The 22,418-nt window shown below is 45.1% G+C and overlaps 1 protein-coding gene across 3 annotated transcripts; it reads left to right on the top strand.

Annotated features, from left to right (window-relative positions):
* Positions 1-4,701: 4,701 nt before the first annotated feature.
* TRNAU1AP (tRNA selenocysteine 1 associated protein 1) lies at positions 4,702-21,485 on the top strand. Of its 3 annotated transcripts, none has more exons than XM_050983280.1 (10): positions 4,702-4,865; positions 7,111-7,187; positions 7,304-7,401; positions 8,240-8,339; positions 10,804-10,856; positions 11,503-11,634; positions 15,013-15,132; positions 16,578-16,740; positions 17,638-17,671; positions 20,092-21,485. In XM_050983280.1, exons 3-10 carry the CDS (start codon positions 7,316-7,318, stop codon positions 20,226-20,228), a joined length of 825 nt encoding a protein of 274 aa, XP_050839237.1. In that variant the 5' UTR covers positions 4,702-4,865; positions 7,111-7,187; positions 7,304-7,315; the 3' UTR covers positions 20,229-21,485. The 3 variants fall into 3 exon arrangements, with proteins under 3 accessions (XP_050839237.1, XP_050839238.1, XP_050839235.1); XM_050983281.1 differs by having other exon boundaries at positions 7,111-7,193; XM_050983278.1 differs by lacking the exon at positions 7,111-7,187 and having other exon boundaries at positions 4,709-4,865.
* The last annotated feature ends 933 nt before the right edge of the window (positions 21,486-22,418 follow it).

Below are 22,418 nucleotides of genomic sequence, written 5' to 3'. Positions count from 1 at the left end.
GCTTGGCGGTGGTGGCCTTGCGGTGGCAGTGGGTGCCGGGACTAGGCTGGAGTACCCAGCGGGCACTCCCGGGGTCACGCTCAGCACTCTAGGGGCACGCCACTGTACCCTGCCCTGGGGACGCGGTGTCCCCATGGGGAGGTTACTAGTGCCATCTAATGGTTACCACCCTGGGGACACTGGCGGGGGCCGTCACTGTGTGTCTCCCGCTGCCTCTGCCAGGGCCTTTACAGCCCCCAGAGCTGCACGGGCCGGATCTTGCCCCGAGATCAGAACTTCAACACCACGCAACTCAAGCGTGACAGGGGTTTGTTCCCCCTTATGCGCCCCCCCTCCCACCGCTTCTCCGGTGAGGCTGAAGGTTTGGGAGCAGGAAGAACCTCTAGGCACTACAGAGTGGGAGAGGGGGGAGTCCCTGCTAATGTGATGAGAGGGGATGAATCCATAAGCTGTTAAGCCACTGCAAAGCCCCTCGCGTTCTGGCCCTGTTATCACCGACTTCTGTTCACATCTGCTCCCGGAGTTATTTTTAATCTGGTATTAAGGGCTTGTGGGTCCTTCGGCAGGCAGAGGGGGGCTCTGCTTGTCCCCCCTCCAAGCCGTGGAGGGACGAGCTGAGTTTTGTGGGCTGCAGAGGTGTCTGCAAAACACTAACATCAATCCTGCTGCTCTTTGGGAACAGGAAAAAAAAAAACCTGTCACCCCCCCTCCCCTCCAGTACCCAGGCATCAGCTCTACAGAAGGTCCCAGCACTGCGGAAAGGTCAGCAGAGGAACCAGGCAGGAGCCCCACACAAAGGGATCAGTTCAGAAATATAAAAAATAGAGATATTTATTAGCGTTGAGTAAAGTGCAACCTCAGGATGGTTTGAGACTCAGCAACTGTATGAATGGTAGGAGAGAAGCTCAGAGAGGAGTAACAGCCTGAGCAGGGCTGTGCCAACAGGATCCTGGGACTGTACAAAGGCCTTAAAAACAGAAACAATATCAGATAAATTATTTACAGTTCAAATTGATTACAGGAGGGTGAAGACTCATGAGCTGCTGCAGGCTGAGAGAAAGAACAGAGGCTGAGATGGAATATGGGCCCTGAATGTTTCAGCAATCTGGAAATTCAGGGCAGCAGGTGGGGACAGCTGGGAATGTCCTTGGCATCAGGCTCTAATGTGGGGTAGGAAGACATAGTGAGGTGAAGCCTTGGGGTTAATTGCTCCTCCCTGGCTGGAACAGAAATTCTTCATGATTTCCAATGGTGATAGGCAAGGATGACTTAAGAAGCAGCATCAGGTGCTGTACCTGGATATTTCTGCTAAAAATCAGAAAATTTTTCCACATCTGACAAGACCTTAGCAGTCCCACAAAGTTGCTGTACAGCTGCTGCTGGACATACCACTGGCACTGGCTGCTGATGGCCTTTCCTGGAGCTATGGGCTGGCAATGGGGTCCTCTCCTGGCAGAGACTCTGCCAGGTCTGTGGCCAGGAGGAAATCCCACTGCTAGAGACATCAGTGCCAACAGCTCCCTGTGGCACTGCCCCAGTAACTCCAGATGGGATCTGCTCCATTTAAAAATAGGAGGATTTCTCTTGCCAGTACCTTAAAATCACCAGGGAGACTGAAGCTGAATAGTGATCCTCCTACTTAGAAACATCCAGAGTAAAGACTCCAGAACTGAAACAGTTGCAGCCTCACTGTGCGTGTGTAAGTTTGTGGGGTCCAGTCCCTCTCCCACCCCAGAGCCATTTCTGACAAGATTAGGAAGCCACTCCCTGTTCGTCTGGTGAGGCCCTGGCACACCTTGCCCAGAAAAGCTGTGGCTGCCCCATCCCCATGCCTGGAAGTGTCCAAGGCCAGACTGCCCCAGGGGCTTGGGGCAGCCTGGGTTAGTGGAAGGTGTCCCTATCCATGACAGGGGGTTGAAACAAGATGAGCTTTAAAGTGCCTTTCAACCCAACCACTCCACGGTTCTATGAAATGTTCATCAAGGCACTAAAAGCTGCCCAGAGCAGCACCTTCAGGGGACACACCTTGGTCTGGCAGCCTGGAAACAACCAGTTAATGCTGGAAGAATTCTTGGGGTCTGAAATCAAATTAAAATCTCCCAGGCCAGATTCTCAAGATCAAAACCATTAATTTTAAAAGTTGAAAGCAGTCAGGGCCTCCTCCCATGAGGTACTGAGTGACCCTTAACCCCAGTCAAAGTTACCAAGAGTTGAAAGAGGTATGAAGCCTCCAGGACTGGGGCTTCCAACAGGATACAGCTCCCAGAGACCAGTTAAACATGGGCTCAGGGATCACCCCTTTAGTGGATTCCAGTAAACACTAGTTGGAATTTACTCAGCAGTTTTCAGGACCAAGTTCCTAGATCCAGAAATACCTGCTGTCCTAGCAAAGGGAACAAGGGACACATATGCTTTGGCTGCTAAATACTGACACTCACACTCAGGACAGAGGAATACCCTCATCTTCCTTCATGGCCTCTTTGCCATTTCATAAATGTTTAAAGGGGAATAAACACTTTTTCACATATTAACATGCTCCTGGCACTGTTTTTACTCTGTCACAAGGTTAAGTGCATAAACAGCAGTCACTTCAGATATAACACTGAATTTAAACTTTTCCTGGTCCAACACAATCACATCCTTCTGCATTTTTGTTGCCCAATATCCACGTCTTGGATTATGCTAGGAAAAGCAAGTTTCATGTTACTCAGTTGGAAGGAAAAAGCCAGAAAGGGATTATTAAAGACACTGGACTCACTTCATTAAATGACAAAGAACTACTGGCTTTTAAAGTAATAACAGAGAATGAGGGACAGTTTTGTGGGCTCTGCAGAGCAGAGCTCCAAGTTAACCAGTGGATAAATTGTGATGTTGGGAACATAAAACCATTCTGGAAGCCGACATCTGAAAGGCAGACACAGCAGGGGCTTCAAAGGGGCTGAATTTGCAAGAGACCAGGTTGCCAGTGACACCAAGGCACAAAAAGTGCAACTTGACAACCCAAGGTCTTTGTTCAGCTGAGTTATCAACAGTGGGTTTTGCTGCCTTTCTAATTTCATGATAGATTTTAGACTTTAGGGCAGAACTTGGAGAAAAATGATCTGAGGGTGCTCTAAGGACTCAGAAGTCAGAAAACACATAAACTGTTAATCTCACATCTTGCACCCCCCAAGACTTGATATTCTAGCGCAGCCAATACTGGCCGTGTTTCAGCATGATGAGAGATGTAGATCCTGCTCAGAATGAGGACAAAGGATTCTCACTGTCTCCTGCAGGAATGTCGGAAGGATCAAACGTGCTCTGCTCTGTCCGCAGGGAAAAGCAGAGCAAGGAATTCTCTGCTCCCCTCCCGGTGGGTCTCTGCCCTTAGTCATGGAAGAGGGATGTTGTGGGGCAAGATTTGAGTGAACGCTAACACATCACTTCGGAAGGAGTTCTAGAATTGGTTCCATCACACGAAGCTGCCCAAGGCCAATACCGGAAAACCTCCACCCGACACCGGCGGGCTCTTGCTGCCCTCTCCTGGGATACGACCGGCGGAGGCACCGCCCGGTTCGCCCGGAGCCCGAGCCACCGCGGCAAAAATAGCGCAGAGGCTTTGAAGTGTCCCTGTCGCCAGGAGCTGGATTTATGGCGTGCAGCAGCGCCTGCCCAACCACAGCCAGGGATTCAGCCCATGCGTGGCATTCCCTAACAGAGCAAAGGGCTTACCCGTGACGGAGAATGGCGAAATTCCAACCGGCTCTTGGGATGCCGAAAATACCAACCACTTCTCAGGCTCACTCGTCTCTGCTCTGTCGGTACGAGGGGGTTCATCTTCTCCAGGAATCGCCACCATCGCTGTCGAAGGCCTGCGGAAGTAAACAAGAGGATCGCACCGTACCCAATCCAACCCCGCGTCTCGGGCTGATGATCCCAAGGATGGATCTTCTATCTGTATGAGGAGGCAGTTTGGCTGGGATTAGAAGCTTCTGATGCAGCTGCTGCCCCATTGAGTGGAGGGAAGCCATGGTCTCTCACGAACCTTTTTTTTTGTCTACAACAAATGAACCCCCACATGTCTTTGGCCTTTCAGCATTGTCAAAAACTGTCCAACTTTGTAAACCCTGTGCCATCTCTGACAGCAGTGGTGCCTTGAAGAGATGACCAAAGTGCTTGTCACAGGATGGAGCTGTGTCAGGGGAGGGTTAGGTTGGATAGCAGAAAAGGTTCTTCCCCCACATGGTGCTGCCACACTGAGCAGGCTCCCCAGGCAATGGTCATAACTGCAAGGCTGCCAGAGCTCCAGGAGCGTTTGGACAATGCTCTCAGGCACAGGGTGGAATTGTTCGAATGTCTTGTGCAGGGCTAAGTGTTGGTCTCGGTGGTCCCGGATTGTCCCTCCCAACTCAGCATATTCTATGATATCTGAATCTCCTGTCTCAGCTTAAGGCCATTTCCTCTTGCCCTCTCACTGCAGGCGTTGTAGAAGAGACCGCTCCCCCCCTCACTCCAGTCTCCCCTCAGGCAGCTGCAGTTGCCCCAAAGGCTCCCTAGGTTGCCTCAAACCCCCCCCTGCCCTCGGCTCCCTCCCGCGGCTGTCGCTCCTCCTGCCGCCAGGGGGCGATGCGGCGGCAGGGGCGCCGCTCTCTCCGCCCGCCGGGGCCGCGGAGGAGGCGGCGGGGCCGGCCCGGGCGGCGGCGGGAGGGACCTGGGGAGGGACCGAGGGACCGGGGCACCGGGGGTAGGACGGAAGGAGGGGCGGCGGCGGGGCCGGGCCGGGCCGGGCCGGGCCGGGCCGGGCCGGGAGGTGGAACGTGCGGCCCCGCTGAAGCCGCCGCGGGGCCTCCGGGAGCAGCATGGCCGCCAGCCTGTGGATGGGGGACGTGAGTGTCCGGCCGGGACCGCGCGGCTTTGTGCGGGGGGCGGCGGGGCTACGGGGGCACGCGGCCGGGTCGGGGGGGCGCTGGAGCCACTGACCGGCTGATACCGTCACTGACCTGCACCCGCACAATGGCTGACACTCTCACACCGACCGACTGACACCCTCTCATTGACGGACACTCTCGCACTCACTGACACTCTCACACCAATTGATGCCGTCACTCTGGCACCGTCACACTGACTGTCTGACACCATTACAGCAACTGACAGCCTTACTCTGACTAACACTCTCACTCTAACACCCACACAACAACCGACAGACTGATATCCTCACAGTTCTGACACCCTCACTCTGACACCTCACACCAGCTGACCCCTCTCCCTGACCGCCTGACCCCTTACACCACTGACACAACCTCACAGCCCCTCACACATTCAGACACACCTGAACTCCCCAAGTGACCCTCACGTCATACACTCCTGTGCATGCTGACATGCTGACACAGGCCAACGCACACACTCACACATAAACCCCAGCTTGACAGACACATTTGTGAGCAGTGACACACACACACCCCAGAGTGACCCTCACTGCCTGCCTGCAGCCAGGTCACAGTGAGACTTACATCAGTGTCCCTGGTGGTCAGACACATGCATGGGCACCAAAAAGTCTCACACTTCCATATTCTCAAGAGGCAGTTGCTCCCATACTCACAGCGTGTACACTTGCATGTATCGAGGATTTATCTGCTGTTTTACCTGCTCAGCTGCTATAGACACTTACATGCTTACACTGTGCAAGGCATTTACACACAGACATGGCTTTGCTGCTAATTGTGCTCACTCTTGTAGGCACATTTGTATGCACCTTTCCAAGATTATCCCTCACAGCCTGCCCCTTACATGCACACCCGTGGGTACGCTTACATCCTCATAGGGATTTTGACTCTCCTACATGCATGCGCATCTTCCTTCAGCCCCTTTCTTGCAGCTAACACCAGCAAAGTCCTGCTTGCACCTAGTATTCCTCATCTCTCACATGTGTGTGTACACACAGCTCAACACATCCCTGAGAATCCCACTGGGTACTTCTCTCCCACTCACACACTCAGCACACCCAGTTTGCCACGGTATCAGGGTGTCGTCCTCTAACTGCCTCTGCTCATGCATGGGGACTCTGTAGAGTCTGTTCTCCCTTTTCCCCACAGAGAAGGTTTTCTGCCACCTCTCTATGATAAAGCCCATCTTCTTTTTCATTACTACTCTCACAAACAGGCTTTGGCTCTTTGTGCCATACGGACATATCCAAGCAACTGGTTGTGTTTACAAATACAGCTTTCCTGTACACACACACACCCAGGATCACTCATGGCACATCTGTGCAGAGTGGTGCTGCCTCTGGTCCTGGAACAAGTCAGTTCTGCTTCACACTCACCTCCACAGGGCATCTGCTGCCTTTGACATGTGCAAGTGCAGTATGGTCACCTTCTTTGACATACTGCACAATCTGTCATACACACAAGTGGTGGAGCCACCTGGTACCTGACAGATATGCAAATACTTGAGGGCCGTAGGTTACTGTGAGCCACCTGTCTTACACAGGTAAATACATGGAGCTATATATATTATATACATATATTTTTCAGCTCCATGTTACTTGTCACACACACTGCCCCCCATTCTAATTTTGGTTAGTTCCCTCCTCAAGTTTCTGTTATACACAGAGGTGCCCTGTTCACTCAGGCTCTTCGTAGTATATTTGATCCAAATTCCCACACCATTTGCTACTTGTCAGTACCTTACACCATGCAGACACTTGCTCTCCAGCATGTTTACATGCACTCTTACCTGCACAGTGCAGTCCTTCCCTGTGACATGAACAGGGTCAGTGCTCCCATGGGCAGGACGAAGCATAGAGCTGCTGTGGGATGTGATTCCAGGGCTTCCCCTGAGTGTTGCCCTGGTATAACAGGGGTTGTGCGAGGCAGACACAGCTCTGCAGACCCCTACTGCAGCTCCACAGGGCAGTGTCACCTGCCACATGCCACCCGGGGTTGTGCCACACTGTCTATCCACAGTGCTGGCCCAGCCTTCGCTTGTACCTAGAGAAGGAGCCTGCCACCTTCTCCCCTGCTCCCTGTAGCAAATGCTCAGTTTGTTGCTGTATGTTTTTGAGTGGCTTTTGTCCTTCTGTGAAGCTCCCTTGTTCTCTGAAATTCATACTGTCTCTTGGGTTCCACTTTGCAGACTGTTGAGCCTGGTTCATGCATGCCTGCTGGTTTTGAGTGGCATCGACCCTCTTAAATGAGTCTTCTTTTTGAAGTGTAAGGGTAAAATCCTTCTCAATAATGTTTTAACTGCTTAGAGGGACATTGACACATATATTCTCTTTTTTTGTAGATGCCCTAATCTAACTTTCTTTCTTCTTTTGCTTTTCTAGCTGGAGCCCTATATGGATGAAAACTTTGTTTCAAGAGCATTTGCCACCATGGGAGAGCTTGTACTGAGTGTAAAAATCATTCGAAACAGGTTGACAGGGTAACTGTTTCTGTTTGTTCTCCAAGTGCATTTGGACTGAAGCCTCGCTGTGGTCTTTCCATATCAGAGTGAATTTTCCCTTTGAGTTTCTCACCATTGCTGCCACCAATATGAGAACATTGATGAGAGCAATGGAGAGGGCACTGCTGGCTCTTCAACCTCCCCTCAACAAACACAGTTTGGCCCGTATCTGCAGTGCTCCAGCACTCAGTCAGAGCAGTGTATGTATCATTTAATCCCTCTGGGAATTACACCTCCCCAGGCTAGTCTGTAGTGCAGCTATGTAATGCTGGCAGAGGTGGGAAGTCGGACTTAGAGCAATAAAAGAACCGTTAGAGTTCATTTGAAATAAAATGAATAATTTATGCAGAATAAAGTAGTTTCATTCTTATTCATTATTCTTTCAAGTGTTGTAATTTCAGTTTTCAGTAGTTTAAACTTGGGCGGGCAAAATGCCCAAGGAGGAGCGCTGCCACCCCTCCTTCTGTCCTACCCCCGGTGCCCCGGTCCCTTGGTCCCTCCCCAGGTCCCTCCCGCCGCCGCCCGGGCCCGCCCATTGACCATTAATTGACCAATTGATGGTCAATGAAAGTAGGAAGTAAACTGTAAGCAAAACCGTTTTCTGTGCGCTTATGTTGACCTGACTTATGGTAAGTAGGGGCTATCCCTTGAGATCCAGCTTCTCTTTGGTAGCTAATATTTATACTCTAGAAAGTAGCTCTTCTGTGTACTGCGACTATGGCAAATTTCTTACCAGTTATCTAAAATACAGCTTTCCTCATCAAATGTGTTTTAAGTTTATAACTTTTGTCTCTTCTCTTCTGTGTTGTATGTTCAGAATTCCCGCAGGCTATTGCTTTGTTGAATTTGCAGATCTAGCTACTGCAGAGAAATGCTTACACAAAATCAACGGAAAACCACTTCCTGGTGCTACACCAGTAAGTAAATGGGATCAGCCAGTTGAGAACTAAAACTTGGAAGGGACAGATAGTGTATTTTTAATGAGTACCGATAATTCAATTGTTAGCAAACTGGGATTCATCTTTGCTCTGGAATTGAAGTTATGACTATAAAACTGCTAATGTACTTGCTCAGAAAATTGTTGAGAAAAAACACCAATTTCTTTGTTACTGTCTGGATAAAATTCAGGTGTAGAAGTGTTGTGGGGTGTGATGTTTTTTGTAACCATTGCTGCTGTTACCAAAGTTAGACTAATCAGAAACCTGAGAAGAACAAGGAAGAAATTAGACTGAGTATAGTGTATGTCTGCCACAATTCTTCCAGATCTCTCCTTTTGTATAATCATGTAGTCACAAAGTGTTTTGGGTTGGAAGGGACATTAAAGCTTACCATGTTTCATCCCCTATCATGGGTAGGGACACCTTCCACTAGACCAAGTTGCTCTAAACCCCATCCAACCAGGCTTTGAACACTTTCGGGGATGAGGCAACCTGAGAATTTAGCTGTGTGTGTAGATGATGAACTTGCAAGTTTACACTGTCTTTTGAGTAACACTGATTGGCAAGAGAAATATGACTTTTAATCTTGCATTGTTCTTGGCCCTTAGCAAACAGAAGTTACTCAAACCTCTTTGCAGTGGAGAACAAGACAGAGTATTGAATAATTGCAGTGCATAACTAATATCTCTTCTACATAAAAGCTGGGTAGTTAGGGAGAAGAGGAGGAATAGGCAGAGAGGCTAATTTTAGGATGTTGACTCAAATATGTGGTAGATTAAAATATGACGGCTGACACAGCTGTCTGTTGTACCCACAGGAGTTGGCTGCAGTAAGCTGGGGTGACTGATCCATAAAGCAGCTCTAGAGTCACCTCACTTATGGTGTGATATACAAAATAAATGGATTCCTATTTTAGAGTAGTTAATACCCGGAGTAGGAGACTGGGAAGTTCAGATTGAGCTATTTAATCAACATTTCTGAGAGGGTGACGTGCCCTGTTAAAAGAAGTCGATGAGAGGCCTGGAGATACCTGTTTCACATGTTTGCTCATGATTAAGGCAAGCTGATCATCCTGGATGCCTTCTATAGTCACTGGAGAGACAAAGAGAGCAAGGAGTAAGATAATAATGGAAGTTTAGTTTTGGAAATACCCATCTTTATTCACAGTTTTGTTCAGAACACAGTGTTGTGTGTAGGGATGATTTGCATAACACATGGAGAGAACTACAGATGTCAGGCAGAGATCCAAAGCAGCTCAAATCAATCCACTCAGCAGGCAACTGCCCAGCTCATCCTTTGCATTTAGAGAATTTTGTTTACAGAAAACTTGAGTGTGGCTCATGCTTTTATTTATTTTTAAATACTGAATCAGTCAAAGGAATAACAGAAAGCCATGATGCTGGTGGTGTTTTTTTTTTCCAAGCATTGGTGTTCCCAGTTCCCATCTGAGTGGAAGTACTCTCAGGTGTCTTGTTGATTTTATACCCAGAATATTGCAGTGAAGAGCAAGATCCTCCCCCAAAAAAGATCTAAATGCTTCAAAGTGGAATCTAAATTTTGTGTTAGCTTGTAAATAATCCACAGAAAGTTGTTTAGTACTGTGCTCCAGAGAATGCAAGCGTGCAAGGAGCACTATCATAGCCTAGAGTTAAGCCTGTGTTCTATTTCCCAATAAGTATTTACCTGTTTTTAAGTGAAGGAAATCCATCATACAAGGGCTCTTCACTGTACTGAACAAGTACCCTGATCTCTAGGGCATTTCTGATTGTGATCCAAAATCCTGATTTTAGGATCTGAAATCCTGATCCTGAGATTAGCCCCTGATCTCTAAGGGCTGATTCAAAGATCTTGGTCTCCTTAGATCTCTGTCTAAACTTAGATGTAAGTTGGGTAAAAATTGCTAAAAGTCTGGTAGGTGGGGGACAGAGAGTTCCAGATGTGCCAGAGGGCACAAATCTGGGCTGCTGGGAAAATTGTTTCAAAAATAAATTCAGATGCAAAATTTAAAGAGGGCTCCAATGTCCAATGTAGTTCTTTCAGAAACCTTTAATTTTGAATCTTACTAAATGTCCAGAGCCAAGTATTTTGCCACACTTCCAGACACAGGTTGATTCCGTTTTCCAGTGTGTTGGATTCTGGTCTGCCAGTGTTTGTGTTAAATCACAAAAGTCCAGTAATGGTACTGTCATTTCATTTTAAGACCTTAAAATTGGAAGAAATTTAACATTTGTTATTACTACCTCTGTTTACATTTTTATTTTCATTATTATATGTGTACTGATGCTAAATAAAAATGTGCTTGTTACCTTAACTGGCTGGCATGAAGGCATTGAACATGTGTCAGCATTAAGTTGTATTAAATCAGCTTATTGTATTTTTCCCTAATTGCTTGAATTCACATGACAACATTTGAATGTATGGATTCATTTTTGCCTTGTTTCAGGCGAAGCGATTTAAATTGAATTATGCAACATATGGCAAACAGCCTGATAACAGGTAACTGCTTAATATTTAAATATTAAGTTTTCCTGCTTAATGTCTCTCTATTAATTGCCTTGCAAAAAGTATTCAAAATATGTAAACCCAAAGTTCATTACTGCCGGTCTTTAGTAGAAGGAAGAGAGCTTAGACTGCCAGTTTTGTGTTTTGCCCTGTGTGTGGCACAGCAAATTTATCCAGTGTCCTTTAAGGTATTTAAACTTTGTAGCATCAAAGTACCAAATATATATGTTATAATTTAAGATCTATATATTATAATTTAAGTTATATGTATTGCAAATAGCATATCTATAAATGAGATGTTTTTTCTTGCCGTTTTAGAAATCAGAAATATCCTGTGAATAAAAAGCAGGGAAATAATCTTTAAATAAAAAGCAGTATTAATTTGGTTGGTTGTGCTGCTTCAATTAACTTGAAAAAGCAGTGACAATCAAATTTTTAGTTAAGCAGCTTAACTAGTGGCACTTTAAATTCTCCATTAAATGGTCTTTTAGTATCACCCTTCTCTGAGTTCAAATATTTAGGCTAAATGGTAGCTGTCACTACTGCACTACTCACTCAGCATGTCCCCTTTTTTTTTTTTTTTTTTTTTTTTTTTTTTTTGTATGATTGTATTTAAGATGTTTTCTTTTGATTTCTTTAGTCCAGAGTATTCCCTTTTTGTGGGAGACCTGACTCCTGACGTGGATGATGGGATGCTATATGAATTTTTTGTTAAAGTTTATCCGTCGTGTAGAGGTGGAAAAGTTGTTTTGGACCAGGCAGGAGTATCCAAGTAAGTTGTCTTTTATTCACTTTTTTTTTAACTTCATATGTGGCAACAGGAAAAATAGAACACAGCAAGGGGAAAAAAAATTCTTTTGGCTTAGATTTTAGTAATCTTAAAATGTAGTGGGTTTGGCCATTTAGTCTGCAGTTTGCTTGAGTTTTGATAGTCACCGTGGGTATTGTCACTCCTCTGTCAGTGTGAGGCCCTTTGTGTGTTATTGCACTTCTTAAAATGCTGAAAAATATCTTAAGTAATCTTAAGTAACACTCTCTTCCTAGACTATTAGGTGGAATTGTGCTTTACAAACTTTAGGCTATTGAGTGTACATTCCTGTGCGAGCTTTATGGGTTTTCTTTCAAATAGGTTAGGGCACACAAAGCTATGATTCACTGTCAGGTTCTCAGTAGCTGCCTTGTATGTCTTTCCTGAAAATATCTTGCTAAAAGCAGGTATCAAAAGGTTGGATTTCTTAATGTAATTAAAACATTTTCTAAATAGCACAAAATTAAGCTGTATTTTCCAGGGAAGGAGCAGTTGGTGAGCATCCTTGTTTTCAAAGCAGAGCATGGCTTCAGTGAAGCAAAATTTTGTGATATAACACCTCTGAGAATGTTGGAATAAGATATAGGCTATGGCTATAGGTCCCTCCACCTTCTCATACGTGGTTTCTTAGTCTTAGACAGGTTGGTTTGAAAGAATCTCTGAAGGTCTCTGGTCCAGCTCCTAACAGGACTGCAGCCAGTGCTAGATCGTATCATCCATGGATTGTGTAGCCTGGAAAACCTCCCAGGATGGAGTTAATTCAATCTATCTGGGCAGCCTCTTCCAGAGCTGCACTCCTCCCCAGTCATGAAGTTCCTCTTCATGTGCATCTTGAACCTCCTGCAGAGCTGCTCAGTCTCTCTGGCTCTTGGGTCCTCATGCTGTCATTGCCACCTCCCCTGGGACTGACACTGCTGGGTTGGGCTCTGTGTGCCTTCTGCTCCTCCTCAGTGTAAACCCTACAGTTCCTATTGTGCTGCACCTGCTTCAGTCTCTGTCTATAGAACAGGTGTTGGTGCTGCAGGTTGGACTATTAGTTGGGTTTTGGGAACTATGCATAGGTGCGGACCTCAAGGAAAGGTAGCTGCTGGGTAGCGTCCCAAGCTGTGGTAGCTTGGGAAGTGGGGAAGGAGCAGGGACTTAGAGTCCTGTTTCTGGGAAGAGCAAAGCCTGTCTCCCCTGGCAGTGCCAGTGTTGTTGCCAGGGGCTTTGTTGGGACTTGTACAATTGCTCAAAGCTGAGGCATCTGCAGGTGTCAGTGTGATGTGAGAGAGGAGCTTAGGGCTTTTGGACATGCCCAGTGAAGCCCTGAAGCCTGGCCCTTCCGGCCAGGGCTGGTGTATCAGGAAGGCCTCCTCCCAGCACCTCTTGTCCAGACAGGAGAGGAGCTTGGAGCATGGTGCTGTGGTGCTGTGCCTACTTCTCTGCTTTCTGCTGAGGGTACAGGTGCTGGGGCTTTTCCAAACTTCAGGTGCAGGACAGAAGGTCTCCAGGGAGGTCCTGGCCAGGAAGAAATTATTTCTTTCCTCACCAGTGGTTTAGCCATTGGTGTGGAAAAGCTAAATGTGTGGAAGAGTTGGAAGAATCAGTGTCTGGAAGCCTTGGAAGAATCACTGTCTCCCTTGCAGCACCCAGCATCTATTCCTGTACACTGCATCCATCTTTATCTGTCTCTATTTTGGAACTGCCAGTCTTCCCAGTCTTCCCAGTTTCCCTTACACACTCCTGGTCCCATATGAAAAGCTGGAGGAGTCTTTTGGCAGCTTAGAAACTTAGTTGGGTTTGTGTGTGAACACCTTAAACTGATTTAGAAGTTGACTTGCCCTGGATTAATTTGCCATAGTCCTTTGGCACAGGGCAAGTTAAATGAACATGGGTCGGTGTAGAGTTTTGCTTGAGTTTAATAATCTAGTTTGTATGTAGATAAGTCTAAGCTTTGATCTGGTCTTTTTGTGAGGAGGATACATCCATACCTGTGTATATATATGTATATATATAATTAAGATATTTCTGTATCTTGTGTGTGGAGCTTGTTGTGCAAGGTACTGCATTTTCTGGGGCGTGAACTGCTCTGAAATAGCTGCCAATGGGGACCTCCCATGAGTAGTAGGTGATGCTGCTTTCAAAATAGGACATAATCTGGTGTTTAGCAGTTCCCACGGAATAGATAACGTACTGTAAATTTACACCCTTGGTTACGGCTTGTTCTTTTCCCCAGATAGACAAGCCCTTCCCTCCCAAACTTCTTCCTTTGCTTAGATGGATTCCTCTTACCCTCCCACATCTGTCTTTGATCTTTCTGCTGCATTAGGCAGCCCGTCCCATGATGGGATCCTGGCACTGCCCTCTTGGATGCTGTTGCATTGCTTCTGACTCATTACAGCATCAAAATCCCACACAAAGGACTGTTGGGGTTGGAGGGAGTTGGAGTTTTCTGTCTGGCTGATGTTCAGTGCTGCCACATCAGAGTATAAGCTTGTTGCAGAGTCCAGGGGTTCTGAACTGATATAACAGTCTTTTCCAGACAGGTCTTATAAGCTCTTGGAGATCTATATCACACCCGAGATAGATCAGCCACCTCAGATTTTAGCAGGATGGCTTCTGTGGCAGTGTTGGAAACAGAAGGGTTTTAATAAAAGCCAAAATAACAAAGCTCTTTACAGAGAAAATCCAAACCAGGTGCAAGACGCTCTTGCTCCTGGTAAAACACCCCACAAAAGTGATTAGTTTCTTTGTTCCTTTGTTGTCTTCTTTTTCTAGTGAATTACTTAGGCGGGACTTTTTGGCTTCTGTCCAATTGGCTATCCTTAAGTTTGAGGTGAAATCCCCCAGGTCCTATGAGGTGTATTTTTACCTAATTGAGGAGAGAATTGGGCTTTTTTCTTTTTTAAGGAGACAAAGGATAATTTTGTCACTCCGTCAACAGGGGGCACATTCCTACACTGGATGGGCTGTCCCCGTTCCAGCTGTGCTTTTGAGATTATCAGTATCCTCCCAGCAGAGATTTGGGGCTTCACCATGTGTCAGTTTACACATTTCAACATGGCTTGTGTCAGCTCACTTCCAGTTCTTGTGCCAGAATCCACTGGCACAAGAACTACTTCACATTGACAAGCCCTTGAAAGTACTGCCAGAGCTTGGACGTGTGGCTTCAGGAATTCTGGAAAAGCAACTGGAAGGCAGAATAATTTCATCTTTACAAAGAGCAGGGACAACAACCCTAATGAACCTTTTTGTTCACTGTGTTTCCCAAACCAAATCAAACTTCACTGTAACTAATTTTTATAATGTGGCATTGCTCTTTGGGGCTGGTTTTATGTGAGTTTTTCTGTGTCTCTGCAGAGGTTATGGGTTCGTGAAATTCACAGATGAACTGGAACAGAGGAGAGCACTGACAGAGTGTCAAGGAGCTGTGGGGTTGGGCTCTAAACCTGTACGCTTGAGTGTGGCTATACCAAAAGCGTGAGTAGAAAAACAGCTGGACATTTATATGAAAAATCACATCTGATTTTAAATGCCTTTTAGTGCTTTGGATACATGTCCTGGATGTCTCCATCACAAAATGAAAGAATACCCATGAATTTGGGGAGTATCAGAATGCCCAGGGCTTCAAAGCAATTATAACATTAGCTCAAGACTAAGCAATTTACACTGTTTTGAATTGTATATATTATTAAATCCGTACACATGTGCACACACTGTAGTTAAATATGATTGTTTTTAAAATGTATGTTCCTTTGCATTAAATTGAAATAGTTTAAATCTTCTTAATGATGTCTGGATAGCAAAGCTCAGCTACCTTGCTAATTCTATTATGATATCTACTACATAAAAGACTTTTGGGGCAGGGATTAACTTTTTTTTCTGTGTTTGTTCAGAACCTGATACAATGAGATCCTGGTCTGACTTGGGGCTCGTAGCACTAGGGTAATACAAATCATAGTAATTGCTCCCTATTTGAATAATATTTAGATTTTCAGTGACCTCATAAGGCTTGGGGGGGAAAAGGAAGAGAAAAGCAGAAAAAATGGGTGCATTGTGGTGAGAAGATTGATGTTTCCTTCTTCCTGCTTCTCACTAATTTCATATGTGTGACGTATTTTCATTTCCAAACAATATTTGTCATCTCATTATTTCAAATCTTGATAGTTAGGTGGAATGGTGTTCCTTGGGAATGCTGCCACTTCATAAAGTGCCAAGGAATAGGAATTTTAGTCAGTTCTCGGGGTATTTAAGTTTATTTTTTGATTACTAGTAGTTTGTCTTTCATGAACTTTCTCAAGTCTGTGCATTGAAGATTACCCCGTTCAGAGAGAAAGGGGACGAGTCCTTGCTTAGGTTTTTGTATGACAGTGGCAGAAGGGAAAGTTTTTTCCTTTCTTACAAAAGAAGACTTTTTTCCTGGCTTTTTCCAGGTTTTTTCCAGGCTTTAACTCTTCATGTAAATCAGGACTCATTACTTTCTCTCAGAAAATTGCAGATCACTTAACTTCATCCTCTTTACCAGACAGAAGAAGGGACTCCAGTACCTGGATTGTGGTTCAGGATTGTTCTAAACTGAAGCTCATAGTCCTGAACTCTTCCCTTCTCAAAGCCAGGAAGTGATATCCAATTAGCTCATAAAGAGTGAAAGTCATGTTTATTAATGAAGAGGAATATGAATACAGGAAAGGGTATTACATTTAAACCACTTCTTTGTGCAAATAATAAATATTGCTGCAGTAAATAGTGAATATATTTTAAAGATTGAAATTTGCATGTTAGACGAAGCCTTGTCTCTTTACCACATTGTATCTTAAGCTATTTCACTGCTTTTTCCATACTTGTTCTGCACTATTTTATTGTAATTTTTAAAAATGGTTTATTGCTATTTTATTGCTATTTTTATCCTGCTTTATTTTTTGAAGTAATCGTGTGAAACCAATGGAGTACAATCAGATGTACAACTATAATTACAACCAGTATTATCAACAGTATCACAACTACTACGCTCAGTGGGGGTACGACCAGAACACGGGCAGTTACAGCTACAGCTACCCCCAGTATGGCTACACGCAGAGCACCATGCAGGTAGGGCAGCACAGAAACACCACAGAGCTTGAAAGGTGGGATGGGAACATCTCATCTTCAGCTCTGAGAATCACAGAATGTCCTGAGCTAGAAAGGACCCACAGGAATCATTGAGTCCAGCTCCTGGCCCTGCCCGAGACGCCCCAACAATCCCACCCTGTGCCTGAGAGCATTGTTCAAATGCTTCTGGAGCTGAGGCAGCCTTGGGACCGTGACCATTCCCTGGGGAGTCTGTTCAGTGCCCAAGCTCCTTCTGGGGGAAGAATCTTTTCCAGATATCCAGCCTGACCTCCCCTGACACAGCTCCAGCCATTCCCTCAGGTCCTGTCCCTGGTCATGGAGAGCAGAAATCGGAGCTGTCCCTCAGGAGGAGCTGCAGACCCTAATGAGCTCCGTCCTCAGTCTGCTCTGCTCCAAACTGAACACACCAAGAATTCTTAGTATATGCCTCTTGATAGAAGTCTTAATATCACTACTATTTAGTGTTTAGCCCCTGGTGTGTCCTGTTGCCTATGGAGAGTATATTGCTGAGGTTAAAAAAAAAGTCTGGAGGACACAAAGGGTCTCTTAGTACAGTTGTGATGATAGAAGAGTACAGGTACAGGCAGTGCTCAGAGTGCCTTTGGGATCCTTCATAAACTTTGTTATAAAGGATAGAACACATCAGAACAATCACCCCACTTCAACCCTGGAATTTCAAAAACTGCCTCTGATAGAAGTTCAGTGTAGGATCTTGCCCATGGAGTGCTAGGAATGGAACACAGGCTTATGTGTGAAGAATTCTGTTGTAATAGCTGCAGTATAAAAGTCAGTCTCTGACAGTACTAATCAACAAGCGATGCTTAGAAAAGATAAGATAATTATCCACTATCCTAAGGGCTTTGTTTTTCCTTGTAGACATATGAAGAAGTTGGTGAGGATGCATTGGAAGGTATGTTTCTCAAATTGAAGTTGTCCGTATGTTCTGCACTGCTTGGAGATAGACTTTCTCATATTGGCCCTAATTTCAATTTATAATATACCTTTATCTTCGAGTAAATCTGAGAAAATTTGTGGGTCACTATCACCTAGAACAGTTGCATGCTGGTTTTACTGTTGCTCGTCCTGTTCTGAACCTGGTGAGGACTGAAACTCTTTGACTTTCCCAGCACTGAGATTTTAATCTTCTGTAGTACTGAAATTGTTATCCTTTTTTACTAGGGTTTCTTTTCTGATATGCTACCAAGAAAAAAGTAGATATTCTGGTTTTCTATAAAATCCTGACATTTAGAGCCCAGAATACTTCATTGTGCTTTTAGTTTACAAGTAAAAGGGAGAGTAATATTAGTCACGCTGATGAAATATTTCAAGCAGTTGTTGCTTGAAATGAGTCACTGAACCATATTGGGGGTTTTGATACCTGTACAAGTAGCTTTTATTTATTGATGCAAGAAACTATCATTTCATGCCAGCCATTCCAGATTTCTGTCTTGAGTGCAATATGCACTATGCAGTTACGCTATTCTTAAAAAACCAAAGTATTAAAAATTACATAGTAACAGGTCTTCAGGATCCACAGGTATGCGTGATGTGTGGAAGCTGTTAAAAGCATTCTAGGAGAGCTTTCCTTTTGCTGAACCAAACATACCAGGACTAGAATTGGGATATCTCGGGATATTTCTTTTCCTGGTTGATTAAATGAAAGATTCCTACCTTTGTAGGAAACTGAATTAATGTATTGTCACTGTATCATTCCTTTTCCTTGAATCTCTTCTCCTGTAATGTGTTACAACATGATGTAGCTAAAACCAAACATAGAATCCCGAAATGGTTTGAGTGGGAAGGAACTTTTAAAGCCATCTTTATTCACCCACTGCCATGGCCAGGGACACCTTTCACTTGACTAGGTCACTCCAAGCCCTGTCCAACCTGGCCTTGGACACTCAAAGAAATGGGGCAACCACAGCTTCCCTGGGCAACCTGTGCCAGGGCCTTGCCTCCCTCACAGAGAAGTTACATGTTTACAAACATTTTGTTCCTGATGTGTTTTAGAGTCTTTCCAATCATTCAGCTTTGTACTGAGAGTCATTCACTGACCTTTGTGATTGTGCTACTCTGATAACCTGAGCTTTGGGTTGCTGGTGTTGTCAGGTGAACTTTACACCCTACAGGGGTTTGGGGTGTCCATTACTGTGCATTCGGAGCAGCAGGATTGGACCTGCACACTTGTTGTCCAGCTCCAAAATGCTTTCCAAACATTTGTTCCACATGTCAAATAGTGCTATGCTCACCATGATGGGAGTGGTGCCACTGACACTCCCTTCATTCCTAAATGAGACTCCAGCTTTGAACTGATGGAGGCTTTGTCGGATGAGCTCTGGTGACTGCTTGCAGCAGCACAGGATGCTTCCATCCATCTCTCCATCCATCTCTCCATCCATCTCTCCATCCATCTCTCCATCCATCTCTCCATCCATCTCTCCATCCATCTCTCCATCCATCTCTCCATCCATCCATCCATCCATCCATCCATCCATCCATCCATCCATCCATCCATCCATCCATCCATCCATCCATCCATCCATCCATCCATCCATCCATCCATCCATCCATCCATCCATCCATCCATCCATCCATCCATCCATCCATCCATCCATCCATCCATCCATCCATCCATCCATCCATCCATCCATCATTTGTGACCTCACAGTGGAGGGAGCAGAAGGGAATAGGTGCCCTGCCTCTGTTTCCGCCCTTTCCATCAGGGCAAGCCCCTTCTGGCAGTACAGGTGGCTACACTGGGCTGTGAGGTGCAGGTGTATGTTCCCTCCACTGGCTGTCCTGTGGGGCAATCACTGTTGTCAAAAGGGACATGTAGTCCCTTTGGATGTAGTTATTCCTTATCTCATTGCAGAGAAATTGAGTAGGACTGATTGGGTCAGTTTATGATTGGGCAAGTGCTGGGAATGTTTGGTGTATGACAGAATCACAGAATACTTCGGGTTGGAAGGACCTCTGGAGATCAACCAGTCCAATTCCCTGCTAATGCAGGTATACCTAGAGTATGAGACACAGGAATACATCCAGGTGGGTTTGGAAAGGCTCAAGAGGGAGACTCCACACATTCCTGGGAAGCTGTTCCAGTGCTCTGCCACCCTTCATGAAAAGAATTTCTTGTTCATGTTGAAATGGTTGCTCCTTGTCCTGTCAGTGGGCACCGCTGAACAGAGTCTGGCACTATCCTCTGACACCTGCCCTGGAGATATTGAGACTCCTCCCATGTTTGTTTTAATATACCAACTTGTTTACAGGGTGGGTTTTTTTCTGAACACCTTTGATGTGTGACATACTTGTCTGTCTTTCCTCCCATAGATCCCACACCTCAGTTAGATGTCCATGAAGCAAACAAGCAGTTTATGGAACAGAGTGAAGAGCTCTATGATGCCTTGATGGACTGTCATTGGCAGCCTTTGGACACTGTCTCATCAGAGATCCCAGCCATGTTATAGCCTCATTGCTGAGGTGTGGTGTCTGTGAGACATCCTCCCAGTGCGCTCCAGACTGTTGCAGTGCCCCCGGATCCTGCAGTTGGGAGGAGTGGCCCTTTCCCCACCGAGGTCAGGTACTCGGAATACAGGAGGACTGTGGCCTTTCCTGTAGAGAACAAGTATTGGAGAATCACGGAAACCTTTATTCATGGTGAAAATTAGAACTGCGACAGTTTTATTCCTTTTGTCTTGAAATGAACTCTTAATACTTACTGGGAATTGTAACTTATAAACTTTCAACAAGATGGCACAGGAGAGAGACTCTACTCCATCATACAATAAAAAAGTTGGTCTTTTAAGTAAAATTGCCCTTTGCAATTTGGTTCCTGCCCATCTTTCTGCTTTGCTTGCCCATTCAACTGTCTTAAGTCATTTGACCCAACACTCATGAATGTGTTATTTCAAAAAAGGATCATTGTTAGACACCACTAAAATGTCTCAGAATCTTTCCAGTGACTGGGTAAGGTTGCTGTAACTTGAGCATGGGATGAAAGCTTATGATGTGGTTAACTTAATCTGTGATTTTGAGCTTGCAAGTTTGAAGCAACTTAAGCAATCAACCCAAAGAGCACTTTGGAGAGCAAAGGCAGAAAGCAGTGTTATAAAGCTTTTACCTGGTGGTATCTTGCATACCTGGCCTGCTTCTCCACCTGCATATGAGGAAATAATTCCCCATGAACCAGCAGTTTAAAACACTTTTTCCAGCAATCATATTTAAATGTTATTTTGTGTATCATGCCTTTATTTTTTTTTTTTTTTATTGTGGACACACTTTGGTGGTCTCGTTGAGATGATGAGATTTTGTAGTGTCTTCCACTGTCCAGTCAGAGTGAAACTGAAAATGTTGCAGCAAAAACGGGTCAGAGCAATTGCCTTGATATATTGTGCAACAAATGGTTGTTAGCCTGGAAAGCAGTTTTCTGCTGGATGTTGTATAAGCTGGAGGGACAAGCAATATATTTAAGCTGATATGTTGCATTAGAGGTGAAAGTGAAAATAATAGCACTTATATACATGTTATAAGCCCTTTTTCAGGCTTTTGTGCCTTAAACTCTTGAAGAAATAGGAACAGAGAAACTACCTGTAATAAATGTCTATCGAAGGAATAGTTTGGTAACTGAAATTGCTACTGCAGAGCATTTTGTTGCCTCCCTGCCCATGTTGATGCAGAGATTTACCATAAAATTGAAATACTTTGATAAAGTTACTTCTACTACACCTTTGTTTGTGTCCATAATTATGATCTATTTTTTGTCAGTCTGTGGTCTTTTTTATCAACTGGAAGTGGGATGTGAGGGGAATGGTGATGTGACTGGAGTTAGGTTATTCCTAATGAGTGACTAGAGGAACTAGAGGACTGCTGGACTCCTGCGTTCTCATCTGCTGTGAATTTTCCTCTTGCTGTGCCCCTGACTGTGCTGCTGTCTCACCTTCAGCGGCTCTGAACGTAAGGAAAGGAATGTTCCCTGTGTATGCCAGGAGTTTTGGAAGGAGAAGTGGAAGAGAGCAGAGACTTATATCCTCTGATGTGGTCACTCAGCTCAAGACACCTCTCTTCTTGGGAAGTTCAGCAAAGTGGCATTGTAGAAATTATGTAAAGAAGGGCATTTAAAACACTTCCTAGATCATTCTGTTACTGTGCTGCCCTGTGTGCCTCCCCTTCTCCTATTTTGGAGTTGTCTTTTCCTACCCCCCATGAAATTTGGCTTTTACAATGTGGCCATCCCATTTTCCTCCATCCCATTCACCTCCTTCAGGAGGTGAAGCCACATTTATTTATCAATATAAATTTATTCTGCTGTTCTCATCTGCCCAGCATTGCTGTCTGTGGAGTATTCCCTAATCCCTAGATAAACTATATCTATACAAGTCTATCTCTAGAGGATAGAAGAACAGGTTGTCAGGGATCAGACAGCAACCCTGTGGGAAAATCCTTTTGCTCTCTGCTTTTGTTTTGTGGTGGAAAGAAAAATGGTAAATATTAATCCAGCCCATACTAACCCCTAATTCCTGGGAGAGCTGGACATGTACAGACCCTTGTGCGGAATAATTTGGGAGTGTAGAAGCCAGCAGAGATGACCTGCTGACTCCTGTTTACTGGTGCTGCCGAGCTTAAAATAGCTTTTGTTTCAAGAGAGAGGTTGATGCAAG

This window comes from Serinus canaria, chromosome 23 (genome assembly GCF_022539315.1).
Source record: "Serinus canaria isolate serCan28SL12 chromosome 23, serCan2020, whole genome shotgun sequence".
NCBI lineage: Eukaryota > Metazoa > Chordata > Aves > Passeriformes > Fringillidae > Serinus > Serinus canaria.
This window is presented reverse-complemented; position numbering and strand designations above follow the sequence as displayed.